The sequence below is a fragment of the Penicillium bovifimosum genome, assembly GCF_028826915.1.
Source record: "Penicillium bovifimosum strain IBT 22155 chromosome Unknown utg000007l_segment0_segment0, whole genome shotgun sequence".
Lineage (NCBI taxonomy): Eukaryota > Fungi > Ascomycota > Eurotiomycetes > Eurotiales > Aspergillaceae > Penicillium > Penicillium bovifimosum.
In genome coordinates this window covers 291,111-302,277 of record NW_026622716.1, presented here as the reverse complement: position 1 = coordinate 302,277, position 11,167 = coordinate 291,111, and the positions used below count along the sequence as shown (strand labels likewise).

The 11,167-nt window shown below is 52.0% G+C and overlaps 6 protein-coding genes across 6 annotated transcripts; 3 read left to right on the top strand and 3 right to left on the bottom strand.

Annotated features, from left to right (window-relative positions):
• Positions 1 to 152: 152 nt before the first annotated feature.
• N7515_009042 (uncharacterized protein) lies at positions 153 to 392 on the bottom strand (the record flags this gene model as incomplete). Its single annotated transcript, XM_056669786.1, has 1 exon — positions 153 to 392. The coding sequence occupies one exon, from the start codon at positions 390 to 392 to the stop codon at positions 153 to 155; it is 240 nt and encodes a 79-aa protein (XP_056517585.1).
• Positions 393 to 596: 204 nt separating this feature from the next.
• Positions 597 to 1,376, bottom strand: esdC (GTP-binding protein EsdC; the record flags this gene model as incomplete). Its single annotated transcript, XM_056669785.1, has 1 exon — positions 597 to 1,376. The coding sequence occupies one exon, from the start codon at positions 1,374 to 1,376 to the stop codon at positions 597 to 599; it is 780 nt and encodes a 259-aa protein (XP_056517584.1).
• A 1,741-nt stretch (positions 1,377 to 3,117) lies between these two features.
• Positions 3,118 to 4,263, top strand: N7515_009040 (uncharacterized protein; the record flags this gene model as incomplete). Its single annotated transcript, XM_056669784.1, has 2 exons — positions 3,118 to 3,770; positions 3,900 to 4,263. The coding sequence occupies 2 exons, from the start codon at positions 3,118 to 3,120 to the stop codon at positions 4,261 to 4,263; spliced, it is 1,017 nt and encodes a 338-aa protein (XP_056517583.1).
• A 660-nt stretch (positions 4,264 to 4,923) lies between these two features.
• Positions 4,924 to 6,170, top strand: N7515_009039 (putative PHD finger domain protein; the record flags this gene model as incomplete). Its single annotated transcript, XM_056669783.1, has 2 exons — positions 4,924 to 5,263; positions 5,353 to 6,170. The coding sequence occupies 2 exons, from the start codon at positions 4,924 to 4,926 to the stop codon at positions 6,168 to 6,170; spliced, it is 1,158 nt and encodes a 385-aa protein (XP_056517582.1).
• Positions 6,171 to 6,544: 374 nt separating this feature from the next.
• N7515_009038 (RPC34 RNA polymerase subunit family protein) lies at positions 6,545 to 7,658 on the bottom strand (the record flags this gene model as incomplete). The annotated part of the gene is made up of 2 exons (XM_056669782.1): positions 6,545 to 7,352; positions 7,414 to 7,658. The coding sequence occupies 2 exons, from the start codon at positions 7,656 to 7,658 to the stop codon at positions 6,545 to 6,547; spliced, it is 1,053 nt and encodes a 350-aa protein (XP_056517581.1).
• Positions 7,659 to 8,063: 405 nt separating this feature from the next.
• Positions 8,064 to 9,950, top strand: sti1 (Hsp90 cochaperone STI1; the record flags this gene model as incomplete). Its single annotated transcript, XM_056669781.1, is given in 5 exon segments — positions 8,064 to 8,128; positions 8,191 to 8,384; positions 8,454 to 8,941; positions 8,959 to 9,738; positions 9,798 to 9,950. The coding sequence occupies 5 exon segments, from the start codon at positions 8,064 to 8,066 to the stop codon at positions 9,948 to 9,950; spliced, it is 1,680 nt and encodes a 559-aa protein (XP_056517580.1).
• Between the last annotated feature and the right edge of the window lie 1,217 nt (positions 9,951 to 11,167).

Genomic DNA, 11,167 nt, shown 5'->3' with positions numbered 1-11,167 from the left:
AACAGACCCACGACATCCAAGGTTTCAAGATGTCCTTCGGACTAGATGCCCATTTTTGATGCTTCGCAAAGCCGAACCCCCATCCGCATGAAGGAACCCGGGGTCCAGAGCAAATCTTGTCATTCTTATAGGCTTGCGTCGAGATCAGATCTTTATCGGCGCGAGATAAGCTTGTCGGTGTCCACGAGGCTGGATGCTGGATCTGTATCCAGGGTGGACGGTTGTCTGGGACGTCGTTCCTTGCATGCAATGCATGCGACGTCCTCCTTCTTCTCTTCTTCTTCTCTTCTTCTTCTCTTCTTCTTCTCTTCTTCTTCTCTTCTTCTTCTCTTCTCCTCTTCTTCTTCTCCTCTTCTTCTTCTTCTCTTCTTCTTCTTCTCTTCTTCCTTCATCCACACATATCATCCCCGCCCGCACCGCGCGAAACCGGTCCGACGCGGTGACAGGGCTGTTTTTGGTATTTTTCGAACGAAAAGAGTAAAGCAAATGCAATGGATCATGTCGCTCGTATCCGGACATTTCACGTCAAGCAAGACAATATCACAAGCACCCGGCAAAACACCGGCAAAAGGTCAAACCAGGTTCTCAGTAATCATCTATCGACGAACAACAATACCCTGGCGACGGACAGCATTGCGCGCACGACAGTACTCCTCATCACTCTCATACTCAGACTCCGAGCAGCTATCCTCCGACGACTCAGACAGATATCCACAACGAGAACCGCCACAGTCAAGCTTGACACGGTCGCCTCTGCGGGTGATGCCGTAGCGCTCGCAGCGACAGGTGACTGGCGGGTCGCTCATGGACGACAAAGAAGACGGCGAAGTCGAACCCGAGGAACGGGAAGAAAGAGAGGAACCAGCTGAGCTGGGCGGGCTATTGGAGTAGGAGTACTCATCAGACAAACGGGAACCGGCGAAGCGACGGGTGAGGTCGTCGACTGTCGGAGCGAAGTCTGCTTCGCGGAGCTGGCGCGAGGCGTAGTGCTTTGTTGGCTTTGGGTGGTGGATGCGCGAGGGAGACAGGGCGCGGCCGGTGGCGATGTTGGAGCGGCTTGGTTTCGGTGCTGAGCGGCTGGTCTTGCCGCCGGGGACATCGAGGATGTTTAGCTTGCGGCCGGTGGTGGGCTCGATGGTGTACTCGACTGCTGGATCGTGGGAGACGTGGTAGCCGTCCATGATATAGTAGTACCAGTAGCGACCGCCGAGTTGGAGCATGGAGGTTTGGAAGCGGAACTTGCCAACCCAGGCGCCTGGCTTGGCTTCGGCGGAGAGGGGGATCTGGCGTTGGTAGTTGTCCCAGGAGCCGACGAGGTGGACTGTCTTGACATTTGCGGAAGTTCGGAGGGAGAACTTGAGTTGAACGGCGGCCATGATGAAGATTGGAAATGTAAATTTGGAAATAAAAGGTTGTCGTAGAGTGTAAGATAGGTTTAAGAGCGTCGTATAGGTGAACAACCGGAAACTGCCAGAGTTTGGTTGTGTATTGGATAGACTCTTTGTATCTTAGACGAGGAAACCGGTCCACGACAAAGAAGAATGAGAATAATCGAGCGAGATTAGAATTAGTTGTGTTTGTTGTTGGTAGATCTGTTCAACAGGTTTCAAGTCGACCGGCGACAAGTATAGACTGTTGATAAGTTGAAAATATTCGAAGTTCCAGATGCAAGGCAGAATCTCAAAGAGCGCAGCTCGTTTGAGGATAGGGTAAAAATTAGTATAGTATAGAATAGAAAGAAAGAAAGGAAACAAAGGAACCAGGCAACCAGTGCACAGGATTCGAATAGGGCAGATCTAACACAACAAACGCTCGCTGAGGAAAGAGAAAAAAAGAAGGAATCCGCCTTGGGTGGCTATGGCATTCTTTTAAGCCCTGGCTATTCGATCAGCAGTGCAGGTTGTGTACAGAGACTCTTCGGCGGGTAATTGGGGAAGTTGGTTGGTTCAATGTGAGTGTTGCGCGATGTGCTGCCCTCACGATGAGGGCCAATCATTGCGGGTCATTTGGCGCTGGGGGCTCGGACCAGATGAGGAGAGAGTTTGTGATAGGAAAGGCCATTGTCCAAGCAACTTCCACGCATTCAACCTGGTCTGAAGAACTGTCAGCCTCATACATAACGGTGGATATTGTGGATGTCGTGCGTTGTCATGTCTAGACTCGGCGGGAATAAGCCATGATGTTGGATTATGTTGCACTCAATTCCCAAAGTCTCAAGGTCTCATCCTGATTTGACAATGGCATGGTATGTAGACATCCGTGTCTATTTCACGTTGATACTTATGTTCACTGCCTTTTCCAAAGAATGCGTTGAATAAGCCGGGTCAGTGGTACTCCCCAAGGTTGGAGGTCGCTCAAAGTCAGGCATCGGCGCCGCATCGGACGTCACCGGCTGGATCCTGCAGGATGGATGAGATGCATCCTAGTCGGATGTAGGCTGACATGCACATGCACCTAGGACTGCCGGTGTAGCTCTCTAGAGTCTGTTCTCCGGTCACATCTTGAAAGGGGAGGGGGCCGAGTACTGATTTCCTCAGTTCCCCTCATCTGGGCGGTGGAGAGACACCTTGAAGTCCACTCCCGGATCTTATCATCTTGACTTTCCTGCGACATCCACGGCGCTTCTTTTTTCAATGTTCAGAAGGACATTCAACTTGATTGTTGACAACATGCAGCTCATGCTCTTAAGGTTGACCCGTGACCTGGTTCCAAGGTCGCTTTTCGCATCTGATTTCTGATTGGTGGCCGCGTGTTTCCGGTGATCGCCAACTGGCAAACGGTCGAGATGCGTAGAAGCAAAAACAAGGGGTTCAAAGACATGGGTTCAGGGCTAGGATTGTCGATGTTTGTTAACCTAATACACCGCTCATTCCACCACATAAGCGTGGTCCTCCCACCACACTATTTCACAGGGGATGTTTAATCTTCCTACTAGTCCTACGGTCCTACCACTTATTGACTGCAAATTTGATGGGAAATTCATCAGCCAAGCAAGCGAGCGATGGCAAAGAGAGAAATCACCACGCAACCTCTTATATTCTTCCACTCCGACTATGGATTGGCAAGAAATTCTTCGAGGAAGTCGGACCACATGGAGTTCGAATCAGCCGTAGCAGAATGATCAAAGGACCTTGTCCCTCGTCAGAGCTAGCAGCCTTGAAATACGTCGCTGAGCACACGTCGATTCCTGTTCCTAAAGACTTCAACGCCCACTATTACGATGATAATCTCTATATTGAAATGGAGTATGTTCGTGGAATGAACCTCGAGACAGCGTTTTACCGCAATCACCTGTCGCAAGAACAGACGAAATATATCGTCGCTGAGGTTGCGGGCTACATCAGTCAGCTTCGGAAACTAGAACCTCCGCGAGAAGGGATAGTTGCATCGGCAACCCACGACGAGGTCATGGATCACCGTATCGGATCTGATACTTTCGGGCCTTTCTCCAGTCACGATGGTTTTCACTCATACATTCGAGCGGGCGTCTCGATCGAGAACTGCGCCAAATCGATCGGCCCAGAGGTCACTGAATGCCACACCCGTCGTTATCGAAGCTGTTTTGCCCACGCAGACCTCGCCCCTCGGAATATTATGGTGGATAATGGGAAGGTCTCAGCAATTGTTGATTGGCAATTTGGCGGCTGGTACCCCGAGTATTGGGAGTATACTAAGGCACACTACGGACCAATAAATCTGCCAGAGTGGTATGAGGGATTTGGAAATGCTACGGAGAGATATGACGACGAGCTCACAGCGGAACGAACTTTGTGGAGGTGTCTGGACGGACCACAATATCTTTGGCGAGGGAGAGAGCATCTGATTCCGAGCTTGGGCCTTGATTAACAGTATCGAGACCACGAGATCTGAGGCGTTCGCGACTCACATACACCGGCCAGTGTAGTTGATGCTGGGCGTAGACTCGGTGCTTTGCAGGCGCTAGCGGCTGATCCGCCAAAGCAGGCGAGAAGGAACGTTTACCGTTTGAGGTTCGTTCAGAAGTATCTGGAGAGTCAGGGTGAGATCAGTTCCTTGACCGAAGAACTGGACCGAAGAACTGGACCGACGAACTGGACCGACGAACTGGACCGAAGAACTGGACCGACGAACTGGACCGACGAACTGGACCGACGAACTGGACCGACGAACTGGACCGACGAACTGGACCGACGAACTGGACCGACGAACTGGACCGACGAACTGGACCGACGAACTGGACCGACGAACTGGACCGACGAACTGGACCGACGAACTGGAGAGTAGCCACGACCGAGTTCAGATCGATGAACCTAAAGGCTTTAAGCCAAGAGCAAGTCACAGATGGAATTGGGAGTCCAGTGGCTAGTTAAGCGGGGGGATCCTGATATCCGTCGATGAAGAAGAAGAAGAAGAGAAGGAGATATGTGCGCAGTCAGCTCTTACTTTGAGCAACTCTTCAAGCAATCATCTCACATTGCAACATGCGCGTAGACGCTTTTGCGAAGCCCTCCTGACAGAACGTATCTTATCATGCAGATGAGGGTCATGTTCAATTGTCCACAGTTCAATGCTCATTGAGGTGCTATACAATATTTCGGAAACGAATTACTTTAACGTCATCTCTATCTCGTAGATGTTCATGTGCAAAACAACAGGCAGGAAACATCTATACTTCGGAAATTCGTAGGGCCGATGGAACCTAAAACGGATGGATCATCCATGAGTCAGCATATTCTCAACTTCCAAGGTTCACGAATTTGACGCCCTGCACCGGACGTTTGATTATCAACAAAGGACCAGATATCTATCTGGTCATCAAAAAGACGACTTAAACAGGGTGGTATTGGAGCAGGCGATCTTATTGCATCCTGTTGAGCCCCTATCCACCCCTTAAGCACCCAGATAAGGAACTATCTTGTCGCTGCCCTCGCGACCGAACCGAAAATGGCACACGGTGCAGAGGACTGCGCAACTGTCCTGGAGCAGTTCGTCCACGATGTGGCGAACCTCCCAGCCGAAATAAACCACTTGATGGAGGAAATACAGGCCAAGGACAAGGTCATGCAGGAGTGCCGCGCTCTAATCAACTCGCGCGACGGTAGCATCCAGAAATTCATCAAAATGAACGGCAGTCTGACGCCGAACCCGAAGGAAGAGGCATACGCCAAGACTATTCTACAGAACATGGACAAGTCCCAAGAACTACAGAACGAGAAAATTCAGCTCAGCGAGAAAGCATGCGTCCTCCTCGATCGCCAGATCAAGCGACTCGACGTACGCATCCGTGACCTCGTCAACGAAGGCCTTCTCTCCAACGACCCCCTCTCCCTTCTCTCTTCGACTCAAAAAACAAATACCGCAACCCGCCCAAAGTCTTCCTCCCCGACTCCGCACCCTCCGAATCCCCCTCCTACTCTACGCCCCTCAACCAGACCTCCGGAAACGCGAATCCCATCCTAGCTGCCGCCCAGCGCTTGAACCAATCCACTACACCCCGTGTCCAGGTCTCGGCCGCACAGCTCGGGCAAACAGCAGCGCGCAGCTCCGCACCCGCTACACCAGCAGCAACAGCAGCAGTCGTACACCTCCAGCAACGGCAACGCGAATCCTCTGCCGGCGCGGTCGATAGCAAGCGCCGTCGCTTAAACCCTTCCCTCAATGTCCCGGTAGCCTCGTCGAACTTGCGCCAGTCTTCCACGGGCCCGGGGACACCGAAGCCCGGGACACCGGCCGGCAGCCGCGCAGGCAGCGTCGGTCCCCGTGTTACGATCGGCGTCAAGAAGGCGTTGACCAAGAAAGTGGCTCCGCATCAGCAAGTCAAGAAACTTAAGACTGCAAGTGGCAAGCCCAAGCGCTCTTCCAGTGCTAGTGGTCGGATCAAGGCTTCGAAGAAATCGCCCAATGCGGAGGGCGATGAGGACGATGATTCCATGCTTAGTAGTGCTGATACATCGGACTCGGATAAGAGTGATGGCGCTGCTGATGAGGATGTCGAAGATGAGGATGAGGATGAGGGTAATGAGGATTCAAAGGTCTACTGTACCTGTCGCACTGTCAGCCATGGGGACATGGTGGCTTGTGATAATGATGAGTGTCCTTATGAGTGGTTCCACTGGAAGTGTGTTGGATTGACGCGCGAGCCGGTTGGGACTTGGTATTGTGATGAGTGCCGACGGACTCTGGGCAAGTAGTTCGGTCTTCTTTTTGCTTTCTATGATTTGCATGACGGTTGATATACCCACCGGCGTTGGAGTGAGCTTTCATGGTGTTACATTGCCGTGGCTGGACACATGGATTACAATCTTTACTGATTATTGTACTGCATAATTCAATCTGTTGGAAACAGAATCATTCTCCTATTCACTTATTTCCAGACATTATGGGCTATACACCAGGAATGCCTCTAGAATCCTCCTTTGCTGAATGCTTGTTATTATCCAGCGTATGTCCACAAATCAAAACAAGTTGTAACGCCATCGCTATGCTCCCCTTTTTGTGTATTTCGTTGCCACCCAGACGCATGAAGTGCGCCGAAAATCAAAATTCAGATGCTCATGCAAGATGCTCAGAAGTCCAGAGCATTGTTCAGCCACGGGTCAAAGTACTCGCAGGTCTCGGGACTCACTGCACTACCAGGCGAGCACAGCCGGAACACCGGGCACGAACCGCAGGGCGCCTCCGTCATGCCGTTCTTGACAATCTGCTTGTTTGCTTCGGAAGAATCCATTTCCTCTAGTTTCTTGCGTTCGCGCTCCGCCTTGATAGCGTCCGGGTTTCTGAGTGCTCGGTAACACTCTCCGTTGTTCAATGCGACGATCTTGTTGTCATAGCAGAGCGTATCGAGCAATTGAATGAGGCTCTCATCGCTGAGGTGGACGGGGGTGAGGTTGCTTTCGTGGAGCTGCTGAGAAATGACTGCCACGTTCGGGTACCCGGTGTAGCCGTAGGGGTACGGGAGGTAGTTTTTCTCGGAGGACTTGACGTCTGCCTTGCCGGAGGCAGTTTTGATGCGCTTGTTTTTGCGCTCCGCGGCGGGGACTTTGTACCAGCTCAACTCGGCCACTTTGAACTCGATAAATGTGGCAATAGTGCCAATGAAGGTGGCGTCCAGCACGCCGTCTGTGAACCAGGCTCCTCCGGTGACTTCTTCGCTCGGAGCGAGCCCGGCCAGCATGTACATCTTTCGACTGGGATACTTCACATTGTGGAGGGATTTGATATAGTTTTTGCCTTCCAGGGACTTCAGGCAGCGGTCGAGGATGGATTTGTGCAGATTCGTGCGGTTGCCAATGTGTCGCACCCAGATACCTGTGCGTTCTGTCGAATGAATCACATTGTAGACCATCGCCTCGTCCGGGGTGAGGTTGCGGAGCCTATAGGAAAGGAGACGTTAGTCGTCAGGTAATTGGGAGGCATGGTGCAGGCAGTTCTTACTTCTCAGCATCCTCACGGTCAATGAGCTTCCATGTCAGTTTGCCGTCCTTCTGGAGGAGTCGGAAAAGATTTTGATTGACTAGACTCTGGGTGCATTCGAGCAGGAGGGAGACGTCATTCTTCGGAATGACTTTGAGATTGAGAAAGTCATTCTGGTAGAACAGATGGTCGCGCGCGAATTCATTCACACATGCATCATAAAGCTTAGAGGCAAGCTCAGACACTTGAGACCCCGCAGAGGCCATTGTAGATGTGACAGCTATATCAGGCAAGATCAAGGTTCATTCGAGGGGAATCGTGGCTTTTCATATTCAAAGGAGAATGATATAGGCTGAAGGGAGGTTAAACAGGCATGTCGCGTGGGTGTTGAGCAAGTTCGAGTCACGAGTGAATCACCGATGCTGTTTTTTGGCGACTTTTTCTCGGCGGGGAGTGCCTTTGGCCTAAAAGGGATTAGCGGCGGCGGAGCTTCCATGTCAGCGTGAATGCCTCAGGCGTATAGATTACTGCCTCAGGCGGTAGAGACCAACGGAAATTTCGAGAAGCTCCGGCGATTTGAGCTCATAACCGCAGTCCATTCAGCTCTTCGTGGTTTTGTTTTTGATCTGCATATTCATCACCATCGAGCATTTGTCCACCACAACTATAATATGGCTGACGCACTAAAGGCAGAAGGCAACAAGGCCTTCTCTGCTAAGGACTATCCCACTGCTATGTACGCGCTACCCCACCTTTGACATTGTGACTCCGTCAAAGCAGAAACTGATAAACGAACAGTGAGAAGTTCACCGAGGCCCTGGCCATCGAGCCCCAAAATCACATTCTCTTCTCCAACCGCTCCGCTGTCTACGCCGCCCAGCAAGAATACCAAAAAGCTCTCGAAGATGCCGAGAAGGCTATCGAGATCCAGCCCAACTGGTCCAAGGGCCATGTTCGCAAGGGCGCCGCTTATCGCGGTCTTGGAGACCTTTGTATGTAACCCCAACGCGCATGGATTGGCGAGACAAGGTGCCTGATAACAGGATGCTAACCAACGGCAGTGGCTGCACACGATGCCTACGATGAGGCTCTGAAACTCGAACCTGGTAACGCACAGGCCAAGTCCGGAATGGAGGCGACCCAGCGCGCTATCAATGCGGAGGCTACGGCAGATGGTGTCACTGGAGACCCAACCGGGGGTCTCGGTGGCATGTTCAACGACCCCGCCCTGTTCCAGAAGCTGGCCAGCAACCCCAAGACCGCCTCCCTGCTGGGCGATGCCGACTTCATGGCTAAGCTGCAGAGGATTCAGCAGAACCCCAATAGTGTCGGTGAAGAGATTCGTGACCCGCGCTTCCTGCAGGTCATGAGCGTGCTTCTCGGTATTGACATGAACTTCGGTGGCGAGGGTGCCGAGCCTCCCGCCCCTACTCCCCAGCCCAGCGCCTCTCAGCCCAAGAAGGCTCCCACGCCGGAGCCCGAGCCAATGGATGAGGAGGCAATCAACAAGAAGAAGACCCAGGAGGCTGGCGATGCCGAAAAAAGATTGGTAACGATTTCTACAAGAAGAAGCAGTTCGATGAGGCCATTGAGCACTACACCAAGGCTTGGGAGATCAACAAGGACATCACCTACCTCAACAACATCGGTGCCGCCAAGTTCGAGAAGGGTGATTACCAGGGCACCATCGAGACTTGCCAGAATGCCATCGAGGAAGGCCGTGAGCTGCGCGCTGACTTCAAGCTGATGGCCAAGGCCTACACCCGTATTGGTTCCTCCTACGAGAAACTTGGTGACCTTGCCCAGGCCATCGAGTTCTACAACAAGTCTCTCATGGAGCACCGCACACCCGATACCCTGACCAAGCTCCGCAACGCCGAGAAGACCAAGATCACTGCCGAGAAGAACGCCTACATTGACCCTGCTGAGGCCGAGAAGGCCCGCGAGCTCGGCCAGCAGAAGTTCCAGGCCGCCGACTGGCCCGGTGCTGTTGAAGCCTTCACTGAGATGACCAAGCGTGCCCCCTCCGACCCTCGCGGTTACTCCAACCGTGCCGCGGCTCTTATCAAGCTTATGGCATTCCCCGGTGCTGTGCAGGACTGCGACGAGGCTATCAAGCTCGACCCCAAGTTCATCCGTGCGTACATGCGTAAGGGTGATGCCCTGATCGCCATGAAGGAGTACAACCGTGCTCTGGACACTTTCACCGAGGCCGCCGAACACGACGATGGCAAGCACGCCCGCGAGATTGAGCAGCGGCAACAGAAGTGCCTGGACGCTCAGTTCAGCGCTCGCGCTGGTGAGACTGAGGAGCAGACCATGGCCCGTATCCAGAACGACCCTGATGTAAGTTCCAATGTTTCCTGAATATCATGTCAGATTCCAGTATACTAACCTTTTCTCAGATCATGGCTGTTCTTCAGGACCCTGTCATGCAGAGCATTCTCCAGCAGGCCAAGAGCGATCCCGCTGCCCTGCAGGAGCACATGAAGAACCCTCAGGTGCGGATGAAGATCCAGAAGTTGATGGCTGCTGGTGTTATCCGCTTGGGGCGGTAAATGCCTTGGGGCTTTGGGGGTGTAGGATGATCTGGAAACGACTTGTCACGAGATTTCTTTGCGGGCATATTTTTACTGTTCATGTTGCCAAAATTCCATTCTGCTTAGCAAGCTATCATGTTATTTGCAATTGAGGTCGTAATTATCCGTCGAGATCTGTAGCTCCGATTGAAGAGTTGCAAGTGCAATGCTAGGTACTGTGTATAACACTGTAAAAGAAGTTGCAAATCCAGCCACATAGTTAGATGGAAGTAAACAAACTGTCGATAACGGACATGCGCTAAATATAGCACTGCAGGCTTGCAGCCCCCAAGACTTATCATAGACAAACAATAAATTCCACGCATCGGGGTCCCACCAAATTCGGCCGCAGCTCGGCCTTGATCCAGTGCCTCTTTCGCAAAAGAAAAGGAAAAAGAAGAAATATCCGAATGCGCCACGCTGGGGCGAGTGGGACCTCTTAGCCAAAGAATCTGAGATCACCGAGAAGATCTTACCGAACTCACATTTCTGCCAATCATACCTGGAGTTCAAGTAAGGATCTAATATCCGAGAATTCATCCCACGCTGGACGGGGAATTAACTAACGAGTGTGTGTGGCTATCACGACGATCAAAGCTGTCGTGGAAATAACCTCTCTCCGACCTCCCAGACTGGATGAGTGCAAGCCTCGACGTGGGACGAAAACGTGATCTATCACCTCTTAGCGCTTCTTGACAGACTAGAGCCTTGGCCTCGCGCATAGCACAATGCAGTGATGCACTCTTCAGCCGTACTTCTCCAGCTCTCAGCACGGTCCTCGGTAGCGAAAACCAATCCTACGTCGCATATCAACGAAAATCCGAGTGGATTTAGCCTGGCCGATCTGCCTAATCGGGTATAGGGTAAGATGTTCTTGGCTCGATAGTGTGCGATTTCAATGGGGTTTTATTGATTTGCTCCCCCCTTCGTGGTGGATGCATGCCACGTGTACCTCGGAGTTCTGAGGTGATTGTGCTTTGCAAGTACAATGCGGACTAGATGCAGTGTGTCTACTGTCTAGGCTCCGATATTCCCCTAGACGGTGAAACAACGTATCTTGTTGCCTGGAGGGTATGTAGGGCTGGGCCAGATTAGCCACATCGTACCAGATCATCCGTTAGTGTATGATAGTAGGTAGAGAAATAACGATCACCGCGGTAAAGGGGGATAATTGGGGAGTTGAAAGGGATTTGACG